The sequence below is a fragment of the Psittacula echo genome, assembly GCF_963264785.1.
Source record: "Psittacula echo genome assembly, chromosome: 16".
NCBI classification, from domain to species: Eukaryota; Metazoa; Chordata; class Aves; order Psittaciformes; family Psittacidae; genus Psittacula; species Psittacula echo.
In genome coordinates this window covers 3,111,368-3,138,525 of record NC_137752.1, presented here as the reverse complement: position 1 = coordinate 3,138,525, position 27,158 = coordinate 3,111,368, and the positions used below count along the sequence as shown (strand labels likewise).

General features: G+C 42.4%; 1 protein-coding gene across 1 annotated transcript in view; it reads right to left on the bottom strand.

Moving 5' to 3' along the window:
* Window positions 1-26,151, bottom strand: part of NEK6 (NIMA related kinase 6) — a 60,131-nt gene extending 33,980 nt beyond the window's left edge. The window contains exons 1-2 of the mRNA XM_080630570.1: window positions 26,010-26,151; window positions 1,430-1,554 (exon numbers count right to left, since the gene is read on the bottom strand). Coding sequence (XP_080486696.1) covers window positions 1,430-1,522 — 93 coding nt within the window. The 5' untranslated portion in view covers window positions 1,523-1,554; window positions 26,010-26,151. The remainder of the gene's footprint in view (window positions 1-1,429; window positions 1,555-26,009) is intronic.
* Window positions 26,152-27,158: the final 1,007 nt, after the last annotated feature.

The window sequence follows — 27,158 nt, the reverse complement described above, 5'->3', positions numbered from 1 at the left end:
CAAAACCAAACAAATTCTTTCTGCAATCCTAATTCTAAATGAGATCATCCTCAGAGCAGCTAATATACTTGGAGACCTCCATTAACAGAACTTGGGTATTAAGAGAGTTGAGGGAGGTTTCACTGAACAATGACCATAGAGCAAGATGAGCCCACTCTGTCTCAGCATAGCAGCAGAACACAGATTATTAGCTACTAATTACACTTAACTATGTCATTACAAATTCTAACATGTGCTCCAAGATGCCATGAATGTATCTGCTGCACAGGAACACTTCCTAATCTTGTTCATGAAATAATTACAGGGGCTCTATCCTGCCAAATGAGGCAGTAATTAACCCTAATTGCTCGAAATGCAACTGGCTAATTCTAGGAGATTAATCAAGGGGATTCAATTATTATTAAATGACTTAATATGACAAATTGCTACATTAGGAGAGGGGGGCTTTGCTCCATACGACGTTACTTTCCCAGCAGTGCTGCACAAGATACATCCATCGTTGTACTCTGAGAGCGGGGAACTTACGGCTTTTGCAAATCTGTGTTTGGATCCAGCTTTCTTAACAACCACTTCTTGGTCAAGGACCTGGATCAGCACTGGAGTGTGCATTTGGAATGACAAACTGACACCCATACTCCCCTCCCCAAGGTGACTTTACACCACAGTTGCAACATCCTTCTTTCTGACAGCTTTTCTATGATGTTTTTTGTTTACTCCTTTAAATGCATAGAGGTAAAACCCAGTTGCTCTGATCAATGGACAAAACAGTCTAAAAAAGGCAAGCAGTCACAGTTCACAAAGTACAGGTTTCATGATTCCAGTGAAGGTACCACCATTACTTTGAATGCAGGTCTAACCCTAGTTTTAGCCCACTTTTGCAGGAAGGCAGGGAAGAGAGAGAGATATGAGCCACAGTAGTGAAACTCGGTAATAGTATAGACAAAATACATTGTGGGAGAGATTCCAGAGACACACAGGAAATGAAGCCAGAGAGCCTGCAGTTTTGTTTAGGATGAACTTTTTCTTGTATTTGGTAATTACCTCTTCAGCATTTATTATTAAACTATAAAAGGAGATAAAATGCATTTATTCCGTTACACAATCAACTGCTTTTCTTTGGCCTTTTCTTCAAAGCACCAGAGAGAAGGAAGCCAACACAGAACATGTTTTTATAAGATGATTTTAAAAGACTTGCTTTAAGCAAAATTCAAGCTATTTCCTTTTTCTCTTATTATCATCAAAAAACTGGATTCAGGAAACTCTGGCAGACTGGCAAAATCCCAAACTGGATATACCCTAAAAGTGCTCTAACTGCACTATAAACAAAAGAGGAAAAAAAGAAGGCTAAATGCTAAGCAATCTGTAGACCTTTATAAAAGGGAATGGAAGAAAACACAAAAGGAGAAAGATTAAAGAGACAGGTACTTACCTGAGGATCATGCTGGTACTCCTGCCCTGGCAGCTTGCAAAGAGGGTTGTTCTGGTCCCCTAGATGATGTGGATGGTTATGCTGCCCTTCCATGGTATCATACCAAACTCTGCCTCACAGTTCTGCTGGAGTTAAAAGAAAGTGGAGAGAGAAGTCTCATTACTGTCCACCCAGCGATGAAAGCAGCAACAGGTCAAAACTACCATTGCTGTCCCCAGATTACAAACCAAAACCCCAAACATTACTGGTGTCATTTCACAATAAGGAATTAGCAGAAAATGGGTTTATTTGGTCAGTGGTATGTTATCTATGAAAGATATCACTTGTGTCAACTGTAACAGTGGCACACATTACCTCTCCTAGAACTGCTGAATGGAGATGATCCCCAGTTGTACCAGGCAGTCAGTGCATAACTCAAGAAAGGTTAGCACATTTCTGTATGTAAAACAAGTGACAAAAAGTCCCATCAGGCCAGTTGCAGCCTTCTTTGGCCAAAGACAACCTAAAAGCGTAGCTTTACCCACATCCTTTCTTCTCCACTCCGAAACTAAAAGTTGTCATGCAGGTTGGTGAGCCACAGGAAGCAGTGGCTACAAACCATGTTAGCTTCAGTGAGATCAAAGCATTATTCTAGGAATAAACAAACAAACAAGGGAAATTTCCAGGAATTATTTGGTACCAGTTTTACCTACAGCAATTACTAAGCACTGTTGTCCAGCAGAACATCCTACAAAAAATACAGAAATTAAAAGGAAGTGGTGTTGGAGCACAGAATCTAATAGAAGTTATCAGATGCACGGCTTAGTGTGAGGAAGTGAAAATACATTCATCATCTCAAATTATCCCTCACCCTGTAGAGACCAATTCAATCTCCCCTCCTTCCCTAAAGTATAAAAATCTCCTTTGTGAAGTTCTGAGTCACAACAAACAAAATTGAACCGTCATTTATGCTGGCAGCACAGCTCGTGGAAGGCTGTGAAATCCAGCACTTGCAACACAGAACTTCTACACAGCTCCCTCTTGGTCTACCTTGAACCAAATTATTTCACAATATGCTGAGATTAGTCTCATTTTGAGCAGTATTATAAAGCCAATAAATACAAACAAATATATAAAAACTTGTGAGTAACAGGAAGGAAGAAGAGACACCAGAACTCATGTGAGAGGGCTCAAAAAAGAGGTTATCATCAACCCTAGCACAAACCAATCAGAAGGAAGTGTGGTAGTGGGTTTCCATTCTGTAGATTTCTTTTTATAAAGGAGAAATTCCCACATGGTTGAATGAGGTCAAGGAACTGTTTCCTGAACTGTCCAACAGCTACCCTGGTAATTTTGTCAGCTGTTCAGGGGACACTGAGAGCAGATCTCAGTGCAACTTGCTCCACGCCAGTCTGGGGTCAGGCTCTGGTCCCAAAGTATATTCACAGTGTATACAAAATGTGCACAATAAATACATGAATATCCTTTCCCCACAAAGGGCTATGTGAAGGTTTGGGGGTTTATTTAATAATGTTATTCATAGACAGTTATTCACTATCCACACACTCTAGGTGATGTCATTTAGAGTCACATTGTTGCCGTCCTTAGCAGTGACCAAAAGCCTAATAGTGACAAGGGAAGATTAAGTGGCCAACACAAGCATTTGCAGAAACTTGCTTCAAGAGTTTTGGCAAGTATTCATTCGGTGAAAGAGCACAACCTGACCTCATTAGTGTATTAATAGTGCATGCCTCGCACTTGGGCAATGACTAACTCTTAATTTAAAATACAAAGGTATTCTAAATATTTGGGGGAGTGGGGGAGAAAATATGATGCAGAAGAATTTCTATTACAAGTTGTGCTTGGTTCTTTTAACAGTTGTCAGTGAAATAAGCCTTTAGCTCTGGCAGATCTTTCCCAACATCACCTACTGTAACACGTACACACACAGTATCACGGAGAAAGATGAGAAAAGGCTCATTGTGTTTCTTAAGCAAACGAACTTTCACTCTAACAAAGCACTCACTAGAAAAAGAGTTGTGAGAGCTGGAGTACCTGCTGCACAGAATCAGGCTAACACATAGGCTGCTCTCAGTAAAAGGTTTTTAGAAGTCAATACTATGAAGCTCCAGCAGGAGAAGGATAAAATTAGTGCAAAGTGTGATTTTAAGATTCCTTCAGTATCAGGCTTCATTAGTAACCAGGTGAATACTTAAAAAATAAAAATATGTCTCTTAATATCAACATTTAGCTGTCCTATGAAATTTCTATCTTTTTTGTTATTCAGGATTTGAAGAAAGGCTGTTTATTTGAAGGGAGAATACACCACATGTTCTTTCTCAGCCCACAAGATCAGAGAGCACCCTGCTATGGACCGCAGGCCACCAAAGGCCTCACTTATCACCACTGATCTCTAACGGGATTCAGAAATTTCACATTTACAGCCTCCAGATAAAAGCCATGTCCAGGCAGTGTCATGTGAAATATCTGTAGTCTAACACTGATCAAACATTGTCTACCATGTCCTGCCTTCAGAAAGGACTAAAGCTCAAAAAAGAAAAAGGGAGTTATTTCTGAAGAGGAGAAGATGAGTCATCTGATCACACACAAACTTGGGACATTCCTAAGAGAACCAGAACTTCCCATCTGCCACAAGAAAACTCAAGGTACAATTACTTTTACCATAAGGGATTAGACAACGGGAAGGCAATTAACAGTGCAGGGCAGTCTGGCTGCCACCAGCGTGTATGGGAATGTATTAGGTGGAGTATTTGGGTCTGGTCACTGTTTGTTTAAAGCACTACAGCTGGAAGCAAAGGAAAGAGTAAGAACTAAATATCAGCTTTGAAAAGAGATACGGCCCAGCTCACATGACACCAGCCCTGAGCCCTGACACCTACGGGACAGCGTGTCCTGCTGGAAGCTGTCAGCTCGGCTATTCTGGGCTACTGGCAAGCACACACTATAGGTAGACTGGAAGGGGGATCCCCAGGAAGGAGCTTCATGGAGGGTCTGGAAATAACAGCCAATGTCACAAAGGCACTTTATTATGTCAAAAAGGGTATACAGAATGCACAGAATCATAGTTCTAGAAAATTCTACTGGGTTTTTGAGATTCTCTCCTTTAAAAGGTCCAACTACTGAATCAATATATTGGTTTAAATTAAAATTTAACTACAATTTAAATTCTATTTTTAAACATAAAAATGTTGAGCAAAGACCATGACACTTAAAACCAGGGGCTTTCACCCCTATTACAGATACCTGCACCCTCCTGAGGAAGCTACCATGTTTTGAGCTACATTTCACTAATCTTGAAGATAGTGTGCAATCGATCTTCTCGTCCAGATCATTGATAAAGATATTGCACCAAACCAGCCCCAGTACTGAGCCCTGGGGAACATCACTTGTGACCGGCTGCCAGCTGTGCTGAACTCCATCCACCACTACTCTTTGGGCTGGTTAGATCAGAGCTGGTTTAGACTGCTGAACAAAACCATAAATACATCAGAAATGTTTAAATCTGTTCAGTCACCCCTTACTCTATCATTCCACTCAGGCTACACAGCCTGTACATTTAAGTTCTCAAGGAACGCAATAGTTACCATGAAACCCTTCCTTGTAATTAACATAAGCAATTTAATAAGATGTAGCATAGCGAAACCCACATCTTGATCCCTTTGAAAAGGAATCATCTTCTCAAAGTTACTTGAATGAGTTATTATCTCCCACCTCACTCAAGCTATACAGGTTAGTATAGAAGGATCTCATGCTGACAGAAGCTGTTTCTCCAGCATCATGTCAATGTTCATTAAACACACCCCAGTAAAAAGGCTGAACCATGTAACATTTCAGCTTAAAGTATGTAAAGCCTCATTAACTGACAGTGATATCAACAAGCAGTGAATTTTTTTTAATCATTTCTTAAGTAACAAGTAACACTTTAAGTAAGTTCTTTCAGTAACACTTACTGCATCAACATCTACTCTGCTCTTGTGAGACCTCACTTGAAGTATTGTGTGCAGTTTTGGTGTCCTCAACATAAAAAGGACATGGAACTGTTGGAACAACTCCAGAGGAGGGCCACGAGGATGATCAGGGGACTGGAGCACCTCCCGTATGAAGACAGGCTGAGAAAGTTCGGGCTGTTCAGCCTGGAGAAGAGAAGGCTGCGTGGAGACCTCATAGCAGCCTTCCAGTATCTGAAGGGGACCTACAAGGATGCTGGGGATGAACTATTCATCAGGGACCGTAGTGACAGGATAAGGGGTAATGAGTTAAACAGAGGAAGTTTAGATTGGATATAAGGAAGAAATGCTTTACTGTTTAGGGTGGTGAGGCACTGGAATGGGTTGCCCAGGGAGGATGTGAATGCTCCATCCTTGGAGGTGTTCAAGACCAGGTTGGATGAGGCCTTGGGTGGCATGGTTTAGTGTGAGGTGTCCCTGCCCATGGCAGGGGGGTTGGAACTAGATGATCTTAAGGTCCTTTCCAACCCTAACTATTCTATTCTATCTATTCTATCTAGAACCAGCGGTCACCATAACTAAACCAAAGGCACGTCTTCCCATCTAAGTCAGTCGTTGACCTGAATGAGAAGCGGGAGAAAAATCTACTACCCTGGTATATTTCAGGATGTAACTCTACCAACTGGCCACAACTTTAGGTGTCACTTTTTAGCTTCAGCAGTATCACTGACATAATACAGCATGAAAGAAATCAAACAGGGAAGGAAAAAAGCTACTTAAAACCTAGCAGTGACAATAGCACTCCAGATACAGTCTTATTTCCTTATTGTCAAATGAGGGGGGATGAGGAGGAACAGCTGCAGACAAATAAGTGAAGATTTTTATATCTGTTTAAACAGCCAAAGACAATAGGTGGAAATAAGAGGTCTTGGAAGAAGCTCTCTTCACATTGGCATGTTTTCATTTACATTGTTCTCACTCTGCACTCTCACTTCTCCAGTGACAGCCTTTTTTATTCCTGCTTCCAAATCTCCTACGAAGCTTTGCAGTGTCAAACATCTTCAGGCTGGGTCTTGACCATGACAGTAAATTAGAACAGTTTTAAATTGCATGAAGCATCACAGATCTTCCCAGAAAGGGTATAAAAGAACAGGATCAGCATCAGTGAAAGGCCTTACAATAAAAACCTAACAGCTTTCTGGAGTTACTATGAATACTCAAGTGTCTCATACACATAAGTCCCCAATAACATGTATGTCTCAAATATCCACATATACAAAAGGACTATATACAGTTCATAAAATCTCTTGCAGCATTTTCCAGTTTTGAAGACAGATTTCCACCCTATTTTAATCAAAACTGAAGCATTTATCTCTACCTCCAGAAAAGCTGCTTTCAGAAATATACACTAAAAAGGAAAACAAATGATAGCAACTGGGTTCCAGTCCTGGATTAAGGAACAGATAACCATTCATTTACCAACTGGTAAATGAAGCACATCAAGCAAGATTTCAAAGTCCTACTGATGCAGCATTACATCCAGGGCATTCCAGCCAAGTCACGTTAACGATGTATCACAATTTGGTTTAGTATTTTGCGACAATTTTCATCAGCCAAGTTCCGTATTACTTGGCTTGGCTGCCAACCAATGCAGTAACTTTTACAACAGCAAAAGCGTCAGCAGTTCAGTTTACTTTCAAATACTGGAGTTTATGATCATTCAACATTAACAAAATCAATTACCTTGTACATGTGCCATCTCTGTTACAGACACAGGCTCACATCCCTCTGCATCAACCACAAATGTACTCATTATCATACCAAAATCAGAGGGAACTCTCATAAATACAGATTCCACTGATATTTCAAATTACTAAAATATGGGTATTCAGCCGCACAGTTTAAAGTGAGACACATGTTGTCTTGGTAAAGTTGTTAATTAATACAAGAAAGACATCATGACAGCATAGAACCATGCACAAACAGTGGCATCTCCCATCCAACTGGATGGTGCAGGCATACAACTGCTTGTACCTGATCCACTGGGGGAAACAATTTCTGAAACAATGAAAGGAAGTGAAAGACTTCCAATTGAATCACAGGCCAACTTAAAATAAATCAGTATTTGAGAAGATGTAACCGAATGCAGTGCAGAGCTGCTTCCCTTCTCCCAACGAATCTCAAGGTATAAACTGAGAAATCTTGAAAGCAATGCACTGAGAATACCCAAGGTACAAACCTGAGGTTGAAGGTTTTGGTTATCTCCACAGTTTTGCAGACAATTGAGTTACTCTCAGAATAAACACAATAATAATAGAAGACAGAGCAAATTTAACAATATAAGGGGGAATATGCCCAAAGCCCACGTGGGACGAGCAGCTTATTCTCTCAAACTACAACTTGATGTAGGTTTGTCTGTCACCATGTGTCCCCCACTCCACAGGGGAATAATGCAAAAAGACGAAACACAGAACATACACCAAAACACCTAAAAAAGACCCCATCCACGCAGTCACAGTCCTCAAGCATCCTGGCATTTACTGTCACCTTTCTGCAGTAGAGTTATTCCTGCAGACATTGGCAGTATTCACACGTAACCTGGAGTTTTTACAAAGTAAGGGACAAGAAACCTCCTCTCATGCAGTCAGCTCCCATACCACAATCCAGGTTTCAATTCCCCTTTGGGTACCTAACTGTCCTTATGCCTCATCCCATCCACCTGACTCCTGAATCAGTAGAAATCAAACCAAAACACAAACCCCCATCGAACCCCATGGTACCTTGCAGGTACCTGACAGGTGGGATTCTGAGAGTAGAACAGCCCAAGGCGCTTGATAGCAAAGGCCAAGATCATTAGTTATGAGATACTCATTAAGGAGTAGAACCTCATCAGCATCTTGGCATTCAGTCTTACACACCTACTGCCGTGGGGTGCAGCTCCTCTCTAAACCAGCTTGGTTAAACAGCTGTGACCAGTCTAATCAGGTATCACCATGTGTCTCTGGATGCCTCAAACTCAACTAAAGGCCAAATTATTTGCTCCCAGATGTATAATCAATGTGACAGGACCATGCACCTCTAAAGTAGACAGCAAAGCAGAAGTTTGAGTGCTCGGTGTTACAACCATTTTCTGTACCAACACTTTTCACGTTCCTGCAAGACACATCAGCTGCTTCCATATTCCCTGAATGCAACTCTGCTGCTGCCCACAGCACTGCAGGGGCCAGCAAACCCAAACACTCCAGCCACTGCTACACCGATCCGCAACTGTCAGGGCCACAGCAAGGGGTGGCACTGCACAGAGCAGCTCTCTTGGCAATCAGAGACTTACAGTGAACAGCTTTTCAAATGCAGGATGAGCCACAGCGATCCCAGCTTTCCCTAGTACAGCCACAAGAAGTATACTGCACAATAAACTATGAGGTTTTCCACTTTTGCACCACTACCTACTGCAAAAGCGACACAACTCCATCTCAAGGAACCTCATTGTTCCCAGCTGTGGAGGCAGCTGTGCCCTTCCTGGAAATGTTATGGGGCTTTTTCTGCCTCTGACCTGCTCCAGTGCCCTCAAATATCATGCGAGATATATATACACACACACACATATACAGATACATGCTTATATATGTATCCCTCTCATATCCTCTCACTCCAAAGGCACTTGGGAGGGGGAAGAAAGCAGCTCTGTTCAGGTACCTTTTTTTGGAACAAAAAAAAAGTCTTGCACAGTTCCAGAAACCCACGAGTTGTTTAACTACAGTCAAGTACATTACTTAAGCTACTGCACAAATGTCCATATTTTAACATATACAAAGAAGCAAGATGAAGGGTGCACACAAATCAGGCTCCCAGGTCAGCTATGGATACCCACAGTGGGCACACCAGGGGAGGCCAGGCTCTTCCACCTCCCAGGCCAGCAGGAGCTGTTCACTGCAGCTCCCCAAAGACTGGAGTGATGCAAACTCTCTTACAAAATAAGCACAGCCACATCAGTAACACTTTCTGCCTCTCTGCTGCCCAATAATATTCTTCCTGTAGCTTGCTCATAAAATAAATCTGTCAGGATACTATATGAGATTACCTATATATTTAAATGATGATCTTGGCTTATGATTACATTATCGCTGTGGTTCAGGGTATATGCTGTGGGGAAGGCAGTCCAATCCTAGGAGAGTATTATTTTCGAGTGACTTTTATTGTCCATTATCTTACACCATTTCTGTCTCAGCTATGATGCCTGGTAGGAATAGTTCACAACAGAAATATCTTTGTCCTTAGTATTCTCATTGCAATTTAGTCAGATCAACCTCTAAATCTCATCCATCATACTGAAGAGCTTTGGCAAAGCACGCGCAGTAATATATGCTTCCATGCAAAACCTAATTACAGACTAGGTTAAAAAGCCTACTCCATTCCTTCTGCAGTGCAAGGTGACAGGAAATCCTGAGCTTCCCTTCGTTTCTCACTCTCCCTTTTTGCTGGTGAAGTGCATAACCCATTCATTACAGCAGACTGATTCTGTCTGGCACATGACAAACTTACTTGAACCTAACAATTAAACTTCTGACAGTGTTTCCAAAAGCAGAGAGTATTTACTGTAAATGCTTGACAATTTTTTCCTCTCTGCTCATCTCTCTCAACAGTCACCTTATGATGACTGGAAATTACCATAAGCAAATAGCAGCCTAACATCCAAAAAGCCCCTCATGTTAATGTGAAATACACACCTGCCAACGCTGAAAATAAATATGAATATGAATGTTAAAGGAGACAAGATGAGGAATGCCACTGAAATGCATGAGACAGGAGAGAATGTTGCAAAAGCACAGTTAAATAATATAATTCAGTAAAGAATTGCTCAGAAAGAGCTGCCTACACAATGCAGAGCTGGCCAGTGGCTGCCTACAGCCACCAGCCCTGCAGAGGAAGGACCAAATCCAAGTTAGTGTATTACCTAACTTTAATCACCCTCATTGACATAAGCTCTAAAGGACAAATGAAAACCTGCAGCAATCAATTTTGCAAGCCATTAAAATCAGGGAAAATTTAAAGGGCCCTGGATCTAGTACTAAAAGCAATAAAAGCATCAGTTACCAAACGCAACTAAAGACAATAGTTGTGTTGCGAAGTAAAAAATACTGATGGAGGGAATTTAAGTACCAAGGCCCCCAGATGTGTTATTTAACTCAACCTTTATTGGAGTTTCATTTAGCACATGGGTATTTTTGAAAACTTTCAGAAGCACATCCTCATCCAAGCTTAAATAACTCATATTAATAGAAGTTACAAATATTCAAACTGTGAGACTAACCTCACTGTAAGAAAACACAAATATATACTTATGCATTTATATATTCCAAATTTTCCAAGTAGCTGCTGCCCAATCAAAATGCAGAAACCAAGTCACAGCCCTCAGTGAAAATTGTACCTGCAATTTATAAACCCCTAAAAAGGATGAGTATGCTTGCAACAAATCAACCACATAGCAGAAGGATGGCGTTATAACCACACTATCCATTCTACAGCTGAGACTTGGTGCAGATGAGTTTGTGTTAAGACTTTGCGCATACCTTTTGTCAAGACTTTGTGCAATCCACATTTCAACAGCCAGCAACAGAGTGCTGGCTTCTCAAAGACTGAGAATGTTTCAGTAAAATGGCTGAAAAGCCCTAGAGCTTTTTCATACTATGTCAACAACTGATATGTATTAAACAAATGCTGTGACAGACACTGTAATTCACTGTTCCATACCTAGAAGCAAAATGACATTAAGTCAACTATTTAAAGCTCTTCAGAGCCACATCACTGTAGATGTCAATAAAACAAATGCTTCCTGCCAATAATTAAGTATCTGTGTCAAGCTTCCCACTCTCAAATCACTCCCTACATCCCGCTCAGGTCCATATTCCCAGTCTAAGCAAACCAGATTATCATCTCAAATACTCTATTCTACTTGGGGACAAATCCAGGAAAATTACTTGAAACTTGCAAGGTCTGACATAGCATTCTCCCTCCCTGACTGTATTACTACGCCTGAAGATGCGACTTGAGTTTATTCAATACTTTCGATAGAAAATTTCATATGCTTGTTACTTTTAGCAGTTCTCACCACCAGCCAGGAAGGCAGTTAGCTTACTTCTAACTTTGGTTTAAAAAGGTTTAACCTGAGGAAAAAACCCACAAACCCAATGCTTAACTATGTTACAGTATCAGTTCCCTAGAACTTGGTCTCAAATGAAAAGACACAATTGTTTGCAAAAGTCTTTTGAATACAGTTTAGATGCCATGTACCTCTATCTATTACAAGGGCTGATTTCACACTGCTTCTATTAACCAGTCCTAGGATCACTGCCAGAAGTACTTGGTGATTTACAGTTATGACTAAGTAATCAATGTAGTAAGGTAAATATTCCTTTTCACCAGCTTAACTGGACTATTCCCACCACTTATTTCACTGTACAGAACTCCCTACTGCAACACTACATGTAAATATTTGTGTACAGTGTTTGTGTGAGATGTAGATGAGTATCTAACACATACATCCAAAATTGAGGATGGATAACACTCAGTGGCATTTAACCTGACAACAGTTCCTTTGAAAAGAGATTATATTGTTAACACAGCACAGCAACAGCAGGCTGAGTTCTTCCCCAACTAGTTTTCACTTATGTATGTTTCACATAAAGTAAAAGCCAGCATACCTTAACTTATATCCTTCTAGTTGCAGTTTTGAGCTTTCCAAAAGTAGTCACTATATTCATTTTTATAACCTTTGAAACATCAGAAATAGACCTCTCAGGCCACTACTGGTGCTAACAAAAAACATGTTAAAAATAAACACATACTAAATCTACCTGGAACATTACTGTATTGCTTACCAGGCATGCAACAACATGCTCACCTTTTAATTCATAATGCAATAAAGCTTTCAAGCCTGAAGCCAAATTATTTAAGAACATTTCTGTTATCCTTCTCAGAATTCATTAATTTTGATGAAGGAAAGATTAAATATAGGTTGGAAATATATTCATAATGTTCACAGAAACTGCCACATATTTTCACATCATTAAATCATAACTGAAATAAGCAACATCACATACAGCTACGAAACACGTGCTGTCTGTACCAGTAATGTCAACTTCATTACCCTGCTGGCTGTACCATCTCCTTCCCCCATCAAAGGAACAACTAGCCACTTGCCTGTAAGCAAGCAAACTTCCTGGACTCCCAGCGAGTTAACAATCTATATGTGAAACAGTTTCCACTGTCATTCACTATCTGAAGAGCCCTTGTAAAAAAAGAGCAAAAAATCAAGTAATAGAGAAGACTGATTGTTCCCAACCTATGGTGAGAAGATCCAACTTAAACCAATCCCTAAAATAAGTTTCTACGCCACGCAACTAAGAATTTAAGCTACTTCCAGAGCTTCTTCCCACTGAGCCAACTTTAGCAACCAGCCATCTCAAACAAGCACAGGCAAATGGACCATCTTAAGCCAGTAAGACAAAACCAGAAGTAACATGCAAAAGCACAAAAAATAAACAAGTTCTGCTGCTATAGCCCCAAACTCCCCATGTGGCAACTGTTCAGCCTGGTCTGTTTTCAGAAAGCTTAAACTTATGACCTTAAATCCTAACCAAGTTTTTATAAATGCATATGCGTTTAGAAACATCACCATTAGCACTAATAAATACCCTTTTATTAGCACACTTCCAAGCATCTGACCAATAATAAGCAAACCTCACAAAGATACTTCTGAAATATTGCTGGAATTTCTCAAATGGTTAAGGAAATCTTAGGCAGCCCAAAGAAAAAGAGCAAGTCTGATGGGCTCAGAATCCATAAAACCTGCTGTAACTACTCTGCTCATGCAGTTTCTCTCTACAGCCATTAACATGAGTCTTCATAGCCAACATACCTGTCTCAAATACAGGGAAAAGGAACAGAGGAAGATATGGATATCTATAACTATATAAATATATATAGATATACATTCACCCAACTTCAAAACATCAGAACAACAGCTTGAAGTATTTACATTTCTCATAATCATAAGCAAGAGGAAATGATGCCGAGAACTATGCAGCCCAGCCAACCTAAAGATTCATATGATTCAAATCCAAAGGCAACTTCAAAGCCACCTCATAAAACCTTATGCAAAGCTTCCAAGCAGCCAGATGCTCACATTACAGGAAAAGTTTGTGCAGCATCTGGATCTTGCAAGTAACAGCCAAACGGAAGCAGAAACTCTTCCCCATATAAAAAGATTTAACATTTTTCTACTTACAAAAATAGTCACATTAGAAATAGGTTAGTATTTTTTCAGCCTGAAAATAAGCTACATAATTGTATTATCAATATTCCTACAATGCATCTTATCTATACTAAATAGTCAGCTTTCCTACATGTTCCTGAGTATCTGGAACTAATGACACCAGTATTCCAAGAATCACTGTATCTCTCTTCAGCTCATATCCACAATTCTGCATCAGTTACGTGACACATCCCCATCTCCTTTCCCAGTTTTCCTTAAAGAACAAGATTCATTCAACAGTGTCTTGCAGATCAAGGCTATGGGGTACAACAAAACAACCCCTTTCTTTATAAAGCCTGCATAGCTACTTTTATTACTTTGAAGACAGACAGGGTTAATGAAGTTCTTGAGAAAACTCTTCCCTTCCTGGGCTAAATGCCCAAATTCTTTCAGGATTCACAAGACTTGTCTATTTAAATTGAACCCAATTTTTTTCCCCTTACAGAAAGGCCTGCACAGAATGTTTTGAAGAGAAACTGGGAATTATCCTTTCAAGAAAATTATAACTAAACGTGCAAGCTCTGTGCAAGAGACATCACGTTTCACACTATATTCTGCCCCCTATGAAACAGTTTTCTATGATTCTAATAAGCTTCAATTTGAAGCATAAACTCATTGTATCAAATCATTAAAACCCATAAGCTTACTCATGCAAACAAAAATCTATCCTGCCCACCCTCCATTTCTTTCCCAGCCTCCCCTGACTGCCAAGACATCGCATGAATCTCAGACTAATACTGTGCTGTTAGAACACAAATTTGCCTGTTTGAGGGAGCAGAAAAATTACACTTCACTTACCAAAACAGCAGCTCCACAGTTTCACTTCCAGTTTCTTGTCCGAGAAATCTCTGCTCTGTACCACACAATGCCTTTCAGACATTCCCAGCTCCACAACAATATTCTGATCAGAGACTGAGCAGTTTCTCACCATACAGGTACAAGAGATTGGCAGAGCAGAGAAGACTTGCCCTGCCCTGGTCTCTCCTTCTCACTAAAACTGAGGTCCATCTCAGTTTTTTTTCCAGGTACTACACAGTCCTTCAGATACTAATAAAAAAAGCATTTGTGCCAGAAAGGATGAAAACAAAGAGTTAACAGACATCTGCAAAGGCTTTACATTACATTTTCAAAATGCAGCATCTGTTCCATCAGCCACCAGATACCTCCCCATCAGCCACAGCCATGACAAGAAGTACTTACGGTTAAAGTGCTAATGCAATTAAAAGAAAGAAACAAAAAAGTCCAGCTGAGGCACAGGATGCAATTTAGCTTTCAGCAATCCATGAACTAAGTAAAATGTAATTTTCCAACCATCTCAAATTACCAGTTTTTGAGAGTAATTATCCAGAACACAGCTGAAAATATCTACTGCGGACCAGTTCATCAGCATTCAAAGACAACTGTTTACCACCAGATACTTGCACAAACACGAAGGTTTGTTTCAGAAAAGAAACACAAATATTTACAGTATTTCAAAATAAGATACAACATGTTTTAGTAATGTTAATGCAAATTATGTTGACACCTTATTAATACCTGTGAATAACACACTACTACGCATCAACAGAAAACATTCTAAGTCCAGCAAAATCCACGCACGGCTACCCAAGACCTGGAAGCAGCAAACAACATAGCAAAGCAAGAGCAAAACCAGAAAAAAATCAACATAAAGGATCAAATGTAAAACCAAGCAGCTTCAAGAGCTGGGAGGAAAATAACTGAAAGAGTGATGCAGCAATTTATTTGGAAATGAATGAATTGCTATATTAAGTGTCCAGACTTGACTGGAGTTAAAGATGGAGTCAAACAAAACAGGCCTGTCCTGACTCCACACTCTGCTCTAACCCCTAGACAGTATCACAAAATAAATGTGGATCACCACAGTGATGTCAGCAGGATCCTGCAGGAATTTGTAGGTATTTGGAAAGCAAAAGGAGTGTGTGGGCAAGGTTTCTATAAAAACAACAAAGCTGTTTCAGTAGCACACATTCCTGTGAGTGGACAGAGTTCCCACACCACAACCAAGAGCTGCCTAACAACTGAGTAAACGTGTGGAAAAGGGGAACACACGGAAGAAAAACAAGTTACTTAAATAAACAGAACATTTATTAATGAATTTGCACCATCCACGAATTGCCTGACAGACAATTTCAGATCAAACCAAGGCACAAGAGAGTTGAATCCAAGCCCCAGAAACGCGAACCCTCATTCAGGGAGACAGAGGCAGGACTACACCATCCAGTTTTAGAGGTCAAACATGACATTTAAAACATAGGAGGTGGCAAGGGGAGTTGCTTCAGCACAGCTGGTAACCCCAGCTCCGCTGCGTGATAACTCGCTTCCTGAAGAGCCTACAGTCTAAACCAAGCCAAAAGCCTACTTAGTAAAACGATAGTTGGTCTATGGAAGAACCTGCCATGTGCTCCTAGCAAAATATAAAACCACATGCGTGCAAGAACCATTATCTCATATTATGGTAACTACATGAAGGAAAAGCTATGGACAACAGCAACTGAGGCCAGAGGGGAACTAATGCCACATTGCATGCATGAACAAAAGCCACCCTGGTTATTACTGCTGCCTGATGACTTAAGAGTAGATAGAAATTTAAACGTAATCCTGTATAACAAATTAGAGATGGTTTCCAAAGGAAAACTATATTCCCCATACCGTCTAGCTGCTTTTAGCAAATTCATTAGTGTCACCAACACAATGAGCAAGCTGGCACTCAGCTGTCCCCAATTTCAGATGGATAATAAGAAAGATAGCATGTGATTTTAGCAATGTCTTATAAGACTCATGATGAACGATTTGTTTCAAACTTGACTTCTTCTGGAGCACCAGATGCAAACAGGTTGTTTCAAAACACACACAACACACTCATCTGCCAATCCAGGCTTCACTTTCTGTTAAGCTTTTCCAGCTGACCAACCTCCAGATTCTCCTGCCAGTCCCATGAACTCCAAAATAAAGCTGACAAAAGGCTGGGGGGCACCTCCGGGACCCATGTCATGGCCACCCTGTGCAGGAGAGAAGACACCAGCACAAAGCTCCCCCATGGAGCTGCCTTTAGCAAAATGTAAAACCAAATACTCCAAAAGGTGTTCCCAGATGTGAATAAAGTGACCAGAAGAAGATGGCCCAAGCAGTGCTGAGATACTGGTTTTCAGTGCCTTGCTATTATCAGACTGAATGATGCTGAGGCAGTAACCATGGTTTTCCTATTCTGAAAATAAAGTTCTTGTTTCCTTCATTTCCCTTTTGACATTTTTCTAATCCATAAGTACACAAAATATTGAAGGGGTTTATGGAAAAGCAAGAACAAAAATCCCACAAGCAGACAACAAACATTACACATAGTGTGATGTGCTTACAAAACAACCAACTCCAAACAAACCCTGGCTGAATGTTTGGAAACAATACACACTTCATTGAGAGTGGCAATGTACAGCACATTATACCCAAAATGCTACAAGGTCTGTCCACCCATGGGAATGAATCCTAGCTTACCCCGGGAAGAAAGAAAAATGCAACTGGAGTTGGGCTCTTTTGAGGCCTTATTCTATCCTCAAAAAGCCATCACAGATGCTGAAACCTGCTTTTGCAGCAGAAGCTTCATACATCAGCATTCACAGGTAACAAAAGGAAGAGACTGCAGCACTAGACTTGTAAGCCTCTCTGGCCCTACCTACCCTCAGGCTTTCCAGAAAATTTCCTACAATCCTGCTATTTCCAAGAGCTACTGGCCATATGAGCAATGATGGATCATTCCCAAACCCAGAGTTGCGATGTCACCAGCAATTTTCTTGACTACACATACCTCTCTCCCACCCTACAGCTCCAAACTTCTTCTCAGTGAGTAAGATGCTATGGAAAGAGGACATGCCCCATTGCTCCACAAGGATCACCACCACCAGGTTGCAGCATTGTGGTGATGTGGTAAAAGGGCAACAAGAAAGGCAATTTCAAGAACAAAAGCTCCAGTGCTGGAGATGACTTTATTCTCTTTCCATAAGCCAACTGAAACCCCATAAAGTCAGAGCAGGTTGTCACTCTAAGACAGACAACTACAGTGAGAACATAAAATCAAGTCAGTCACCTTTCTCTACCACAGGGTCAAATCCTCCCTTGGAGGGCTGTGTGCTCACAATACAGCAAAGTGTTTGACTTAGTCATCGGTTTCACCTTTAGACAATCAAGAATATTTAAACACTATTTGCAGCAATTTTGGCTTAAATAGCTTCAAGTTGATTAAGAGGCTTTTCTCCAGAGAACTGCTGCAAGCTTTCCTTCTCCCCACATTAGTAATGAAAGCTAAAGCAAGTCATCACAGTCACTTTAAAGTGCAAACTAGGGAGACTAAAAGAAATCCCAATAAATAAGTCACAGAGTAAGTTATTGCATATCTTAATATACAAAGAACTAAGAGCAAACACAGGTAAAGAACCATACTCAACACTGTTTACCCTTGAATGGTAAAGTTCTTAGAACTGACAATGTTATAAATTGAGTAACTGACCCACAAGGAAGGAAGGAGCTCAGGAGAGTTAAAAATTACCCTATAAATACCATAAAGATTAACAGATTTGTAATACCCACCCAAGAAGCGCTTACTCTAAGTAGAATGATTATGAAAACTAAGCAAGAATATTTACTACATAGTATTGAGTTCAGTATATACAGCCTGCCACAAAAGGCAGCACTGGTTCTTAATATAGTGACAGCTGAAAGTCACCACTTAGGTTTCCCGACTGATTAAAGGGTAGCACAGACACAGAGTTGTGACTTATTTGCTTCTTTGGAACACATATATCTTTTTAAACCTTTTCAAGCTTGTTTAGGGGGTTATTTTGTTTCAGTTAAATGTTTCCGAGACTTCCCCTTTTACACAAATCTGACAGAAGAGCCAATGAAATACTGACAGCATGGAAGTATGAAAGCTTTCCATGAATGAAAGAGGAGGGGATTTTTATGTCCATGTTTGTTGATATCTATTTTATCCTGAGTCCCTACTCTTGCAGAAAAGGAATCTTAAAATTTCCATAGCTTTTCTCCCCCCCTCCTCACTGTAAGGGCATGTGTCTCTCCCAAGAACCAGAACCCAGCACAAAATCCAAGACAGGCTTGACCCTGAGAAAATTCCAATGCAAGAAACAAAATGTTCCAACAAGAAGAAAGCACACTCCTTTTCAGGCCAGCAGAGACAAGTGTCCACAAGGTTAAGAGCAGGACAGAGACTTAAACTGAAATTCCTGAAAGGAATTGATTGAACCGTGAAGTTGCAACCTATCCTGTAGGTCAACATTCCCCAATTATTGCACCATCTGCAGTGATTTTCATCTCCAATTTCACAGTTTAAAAAACACTAGGTTAAGAAAAAAACCAGTTGGCTCTACGTAAAGAAATACTGGAACTTACATTATCTATTCTGCACCATTTGAGCCAGTAGACAGTGGCTGCCTCAAGTGAGCACCATCAAGCAGCAAGTATGGACTCAACAGCTTGAGCTGCGCTACCTCCTAGCACACCAGCTCTCACAGGGAGCAATCCCAACCATCCAGCTCCCATTTTCCCTGTCAGCATGGACTTAAAGCTCGGCTTCATGCACATTATGAGTTTTCAACAGGCTGGTGGATCCTTCCCGCCTTGCAGCAAGTGGTCTTCTCAAACACCCAACAACAAAAGTAACTGGAGAACAAGATCTGCCATTGAGTTCTGCAAAAGGAAAGACTTGCAAATCCTTCCCAGGGTGTGGAGCAACACCTGCTCCGTCAGCAGGCTGGGCTGGGCACAGGGTCACAGCCCTTATCAGTTCAGTTTTTGACCCCTGAAACGCTAACACACTAGGTGAGGTGACTATGATTCACTTGGATATAGTGCATGGAGGAAGAGGATGGCAAAAGTGTCCCCAGTATGGACAGCATAAACAGTGCTGGGGAATCCCACCCAGATCAAATACCAAAGGATGTTTTGGGCCCAAAAGGTGGGATCCTGCATTGAAACGAGACACTGAGACCTCTCCAGGAAGGTCCCTCAGCTGTCTCTGGGCAATGCTGAAATGCGTATCTGGGGATGCACCAGCCAGGCTGTTGACAGCCATTCATCTTGTACATAGCTGAGACAGCACAAGACATTATTACCCTCCTCCCTCCACAAAGGGGAATCTCTAGCATTGCCACACTCAGGTTTATTACCATTGAGTCCTCACTTAGGCTGGTTTATTAGAGTCTTAAGCTCACTGAACTAGCACTGCCTGAAATGAGCACTCCCACGCATCATTCTGCCACCAGCAACACAAGATTGGAGCCATGTCCTTCCCCTAAACAGAAGGCCTGTTCCCAAAAGGGGTTTCTGGAACAGCCTCAGCAGCATCGATATGCTTGAAAAACAGCATTTCCAGGCAACTTCCAACTGATGGTACACAAACAACCCATCCACTGAATTAAAAAAAAAAAAAAAAGCAGCATATATTATATTGAGATAAATCAGTTCAGAGGTGCAGTCACATTTTAAAGACATGGTGAACCAAAATAAGCACAGACCACTGCATCTGCCAGCTCCTGACAGAGAAACCAGAACAGCTTCAGAATGAGAACTTCCTGAAATTACAACCAAACCCAGTCAGTACTTGGATAAGGTGACAGAATAAACTGCCTTCCTCAAAAACAAATGTATTGATCTGCCAAGGTTGGTGCCTAAGGCCTATCCCAAGGCAGGGCAAGGTTTGGCACCTACTTTGATTCATCATGTGAAGCACATACAAAGGTTGGAGTCCACAACTGGAGATCTGAGTTACTCAAACCAAATAAACATAAAATCTTTTAAGAAATGCCTCAGGATTGTAATATATCTGTTAAAAAAAAAAGGAGGGGGAAAAATAAAAGTATCAAGGAAACAACCGTAAGGGGAAAAGCACTATGCCAGCAGCAGCAACTTTTCTAATTTCAAAAGAACAATCTTACCATCTCCTGCATTTTGTCATCAGACATGTCAAAACTACTTTAATAGGTATTATAATTGTTGCGGTGTACTAGCTCATAGAGCAATAAAACAGCAGATCCATTTACAATCTAAACCTAAATTCATGTAGTTCTGTGCACAAACTGCATTTCTGCCATCTTGAGATCTCAGCAGGAAACACTCAACTCTTAACAAAAATCAGAACTCCTTTCACAATGGCTCTTTTTTGGACTTCATTGCCTTGGCTCTTACTGAAAATATGGGTTTGCTACATGCTTCCTTAATAGTTTCTAGTCTACCTGATTTTGTTGTGTAAAACACAGTACAAGAACAGGACAGACAATACCACTTCACTGGAACAGCAGACAAAAGAATTAACTCATAAACTACCTGCAAGGGGGGACAGTTGTTGTTGATGTTGGGGAGGGGGAAGGAAGTTATTGGTTTTGTTTGTTTTCCTGATATTTAATAAATAATGCATTCTGGCTGCTAAATGAACATTTGTGAATCTTCAAGAACAATTTCAAGTACAAAATTCCTAGAGTCTCATTCACTTACACTATTTGGTTTCGAATAGATAGAGTCTGCTATCGGTTCACTTAAACATGCAACAGGAAACTCAAATTTGACTAAAAGGTTGTATTACATTACTACTGGTTTTATATGGAAACCTTTTTAAAAGTAAGAAGCTAAGAGGAAGTTTTTTTTCCTCTCCCATCTGCGACAGACAGCCGTTCACTGCCTGGAATCTATGATAGCAGACACTTAAAGTAGCACCAAGCTGAAGTAAACACTTCAGAAAAGTAATTCCTTTAATCATACTGACACCATAAAATTATTTGCAATTTGTTTCACCATGCCATGGATAAACTGTATCATCTGACTGACCACAGGAAGCCAAATTCACTGGTGGAATGGAAGAAAAATATTTTCTCCTGAAACGCTTTGAAATGTTAAAAAAAAAATCCAAACCACCCCTCACACAGGAACAACAACGGCACTTACAGCAAGTCCAGATGTTTAAATACTTAGCACAGGTTAGAACACGCAGTAATCTCGATCCAATCCAATATGCATACAAAAATAATCCAAGATAGAAGAAGAGCCATCTACCCATAAAGACATTTGACAGCTTTACAGACTTCTGCATTCAAACCACTATTAAATATAACTCCCTGTGGCTTGCTAGTTTTAAACAAACTCTAGAACTGCCCACTTCATCACACACTTAGACAGAACCTTTCTTTGTGTCCTACACTGCAGCCAACTTCAGATAGCAGCTTCCAACTGGCTTTAAAAGCAGACGCACTGATCTCCACACACCCTCAAACCTGAGAGAAATGTTTAAAGACATGTTTTATACCATTTAATTTTCTGTGATATTTACACACAGTGCAGCAACTTCAACTTGCTGAGAAAAAAAAAAAAAAAAAGCTGCTATTATTTTAATGTCAGTCTTCAATCTAGATTCTGCATGCAAATTTTTTGGCTTCTGGTTTTTTCTTCATAAAGGAAGAACACTGCCAGGGGCAACATCACCTCTCAGTTTGAACACACAGTCTATCTCCTAGATATTTTTTTCCCCCCTCCTTCTAATCTTAGAGACACAGCTCTACAGTGAAACATGGAATTCAGAAGTGAAAAGACCTATTACATCACATCCAACGTGCTCTGCAGCCAACAGACCCCTGCTCCATGAAAAGCATGAGGCCAGAAGGATCCAGTCTGCTTTCCCCAGTGCACATCCTAGCCTCTCCACTGCAATGGTCCTTTCATCATTCCATGGCTCAGTTCCCCTTTGGGCAAAGGCACAGCCAGGGAAAACACAACTTGCCCTTCCAGCTGCCATAAAGAGTAAAGTGGTTCAATCCTCTTATTTAATCCAACTTTGGTTTGGGTTGGTTTTTTCCCCCTCCTTTTTCAGTTTTACACCAATATCCCAAACGCAACCCCTGGCATAGCAGAACAGAGAACATAAGGGTTGGTAGCACCAAGCTGTTGGATGGTAGCTCAGCAATGCAGGGACTGTGCATGATGCTGAGACAAGCCAAATCTTCCCTATTTTGTTGTCCTCAGCTTTCAGATAAACCATACTTATCTTCTAAGGCACTTAGAAAAGTGCTTAGAAAAAGCACAAAGACCTTGCTGAGCACATGCATGTGCTTGTACTAAAAGCTTTTCAAAGGGAAGGGTGAGTAAATGGTGTTTAACAGGACTTAGGAACAGAAGAAAGGATTTTCAAGGCCCCTTGCATTTAACTGGACAGTGTTAACTCTGTCCACTTTGGACAACCTTTAACTTCCACAGGATTTTATTTAGGAAAGGCCATTCTGTCCAGTCCATGTGCCACAAACACACAAGCCTCCTCTGCTGCCAAACCAACAGAGTGGGTCACCGTTTTCTTGTCAAAGCCACATTTTCAGGGTCTTCAGTGACAATATCTGTATCAAAACACTTGGGAATTACGTATTTCAACTGCATGAAAATTTTGTGTTTGCTTTCAATACTGCAAAAATGTTTTTCTTGCACCTTTCATTTTACACTGAATGCAAAGACAAATATCATGTAACTTCCTACAAACAACCCAGGCAAGCACTTAGAGGTACAGTGAATTAGTCACCATCATTCCCATGGAAGAGAAACCTAACTGGTTAAGTGAGTTTACAGGACAAATGCAGAAGTGTGTGTCACAGGTAGAATGGCTCTTCGTGACTTCCTTAATCACAACTCTCTAACCACACAGAGCATTGTGGCCACTGTGCATCTAGGTGAGTGTTGAATTGTAGTATGACTCAGAAGGTTGCAATTAAAAACATGCTCACTTAATGGTAAAGATGATCCCAACTTCTAAAATGAGGCTCTGTATGCTTATTCTTCTCATTTGCTGGAGATCACCATAAACACCCTCTTCTACAACCAGAACATCTGAGAAAAGCAAATTAAAACGAAAAGACCCAAACCACAAGTTGGGTTATTAAACTCGCTTCCTGTAAGGACTGTATCCCAACCAGACTTCCATTTAGGAAAGAGCAAAAGTCAAACCCCAGAAGTCACACTGACACACACTTTCATCATCTCACTTTTCATCAAATCTTCCTCTGCTCCTCCAGAACACGCTGTCCATTTTCTTGCTTTAATTTCAGCATGAGCACATTTGATTTCCACCCCCTGCCCCATTTACTGGCTCCTCCAGTTCACACGGTCTAGCCTGTACTGCACATTGTTTGTTGTGTATACATTTGTCATAGCTTTGAGGTTAAATCTATTTGGCACCACATAAAGTAAGAACAGACACCCACTAATTAGTCTTCTACGCATCTAGAAGGTGTGCAGGAGGTGGACACTTGCTGGTAACTATCCACCATTTCATAGCTAATAAAGCAGAGGTAGAGCAGGATCAAAACCCACACAGGTATTTCTGGCTCTTATTACCACAGAAGAAAATGACTCCTTTGAGTAGACAGCCACTGATCACTTGCTCAGTACTCAACAGGTAGGAATGAGTAAATCCAAAAAGCGTGCTGGAAGAGAAACCTCAGCATCTTCCACTATTTTCCTCAGCACAGCCTTGATTCCTATGAGGAATGAGAAAAGCCAGTGTAGGCTCAATATTTTTCTATGTACATTTAAGTGTTCTATATTGATGTGAAACTTCTCAGGCAGGATCATGGAATGCTACAATGTGCTACAAAAAAAAAAAAAAAGTTTCCCTGTGTGGCTTTGGGGCCCAAGTAATTCATCTTCCCCTGATTTTCTCCCTAAAATTAATACTGTGGAATTTGAAAGGGCGCATTAAAACCCACATTCAAATTACATGTCCGTCCTGTCCCATAAAGTATGTACTCATCAAGAAACAGAAATCCAGAGGAAGGCGGGAAAACCAAACAAGAAGTGTTTTATAGGTCACAGGTGTTAAGAAACCAAAAGGTTGGTTCTCTTGTGCAATTCCTTTGGGGTGACAGCAGTCACTCGCACTCCATCTAGAAATCTCACTTCCCACAGAAGATGCTCTTTTTCCATCATAAGAGAAATTCCTCCCAGCCCCCATTTTTTTAGGTCTCTAAGGCACAGAGCCGTAGGAAACAGGGGCAGCAACATTCTTACCAAAAAGAGGTTCCTTCCCTCCCTCCCCATCGTTGCTTAAAAGATGACTGTCACAAAGACCGTCGACAGGGAAAGAATAACAGTGGAAAGAGTTTGACTCAGTGTCAAGAAATGTCTCAAAATGCAAAAACTGTAGAAATACTGCAGAAGTGCAACAGTTGCTGACAATGATTCACAAAAATGAACTTTTAAAGGAGACACAGAAATGACAGCGAGACAGTCATAACGCGTCAGGAACTTGCATCACTGGACTTCTAATTGCTACAATATTTCCTATCAAACTACTTACACTGCAATAATGCCATCGGCAATCACCGTTGGCAGAAATATCCTGCGTGCGCGAACAGACAGACAAACAGATGGAGCTCAGAAATCCACCATTGCTCTAAACAGGCATAAATCACACTTCGGAGGGAATAACATGTTGGGGAAAAAAGGAAAGAAAGAAAAAAAATTTATTTTTTTTTTTAAAAGGTATTTCTTAGTTCAGCTCTAACACGTGCTCTCTCTAAAGCAACGTAGTAATCCCTGAAGAGCTCGTTTTCTCCGGGCTCCCGTCGTTGGAGGGAGCAACCCCAGACAGGTCCGCTCCCTTCGGCAGAGAGAACGGGACAGGCCCGGAGCTGCCGGCTCAGGAGGCCGCTGGGGGAACCGGCTCGGGAGGGTCCCGGGGGCTCCCGGAGCCCTGGGGGCTCTCTCCGCCAGCCCCAGGAGCATCCGGTTCCTCCGGAGAGGAGGCAGACGGACTCACAGCACACACCGGGCTCCCCAGCGGGCAGCGAGGCTCGAGGGGTACCCCTCCACCGGGCACGTGTGCGTGGTGCGCCGTTGCTTTTACTGTTAAAATATATCAAAACCCCTCCAAAGAGCTCTGCAGTGACACCGAACCGCTCAAACACTCCTGCTTTTACAAGAGTTCTAACTCCGCTCGCATCGCAATGCTGCCAAACGCCACCTCCTGCAGGAGCCGACCCCTCCGTTCCCCCTCCCGCCCGGGCACGTGTCGGCCTCACTGCCGCGGCAGCCCCGGTGTAGGCGGAAGGCAGGCCACGAGGCGCCGCGGCCCAGACCCCGCGCGGGCCTCCGCGGCCCCGGCATCCCGCACCCTCCCCTCTGCCCCCTCAGCGCGGACCGAGGGAAGCCGGCGGAGGCGCGGCCGCATCGCCTGAAGGGGCCGCGCGGCGAAGGGGCCCGCGGCGGTTACACCCCCGGCACAGCACGGCCCTCGGCGGCAGCGGGGCCCTGTAGCGCTCACCTGCAGCCGGCGAAGCGGCGGAGAAGCGCCGGTGACCGGTAGCGATAGGAGGAGCGGGGCGGAGGCGAGGGGGTTCAGACGGCCGCAGCCCCCACAGCCCCGCAGCGACAGAGCGAGCAGCGCCGCGTCCCACACGCAACTTCACCGCGCGCGCTCGCCGCCCCCAGCGCACGCGCCGCCGCCCGGGTGCGCGCCCCGCCGGCTGCCACGCAGGCCGGGCGTGCCGGGAGCGCGCAAGGGGGGGGCGGTGCCGTGCGGAGCCCCGAGCGAGCGCCCGCCCCCCCCGCGGCCCGTCCCGCCGCGACACGGAGGAGTCCCCGCGCTCGGAGCACCCGCCCCTGGGGTTTCCCGGTGTCAGCCGCAGCTCCGCGGGCCCGGATTGAGCAACTCCCGCCCGCGCTGGGGGAAGCGGCCACCGCTTCCTCCGTTTCGCTCCCGCTGTGCCTGTGCACGAGGGCGGCGGGGGGGGGACGCGCAGTCCGGTGCTCGGGTCCCTCAGTCACCGTATAGCCGAGGGGCTTCGCGGCCGTGTGCTCGCAGTGAAACACCTCCTGGGTTTACAGGAATAAAGGTCTCGGCGGGGCCGTACGCGGCATTCCCGACAGAAAAACCTTAATCCCCAGATTAGTGCGTTTTGCAGATCAGAACCAATGTTAGTATGGTTAAGTTGAAATTTGACTTGGAATTCAACAGGATTTCTTACAAGTTATCAAAAACCTCAAAGCAAACCTCACAATAAATAAAAACGAAACTAGGAAGTCTCACCAACGGTCTAAACTGGGTGAAAAGCAGGTGGGAGCAGCACACAGTGGGAAACACGAGTGCACGAACTTTGTCAGCTTCGTTTACCAAGGCTCGACGCCATCTGAAGGTGTTTGCTGGTGCGACTGGGAAACTCCCAGTGCTGCCATAGCAGAAAGTTCTAATGCCAGCAAGACTCAATGCACCTCAGCAAATGGTACAAGCCATGCCAACATAACTCCACTTCTACTCAGCCCTGAGCCAGGTAAAAATGGTACTTACTCTGTAATGAAGAACCAGTCTCTGAGCAAGATGAAGTGAACTGCTGCAGGCCGGCAGTATAGACCCGATGAGCCACCTCCTCAGCTGGGGTAGGAAGGACAGATGTGAGGGAGGGACCTGCTTGTT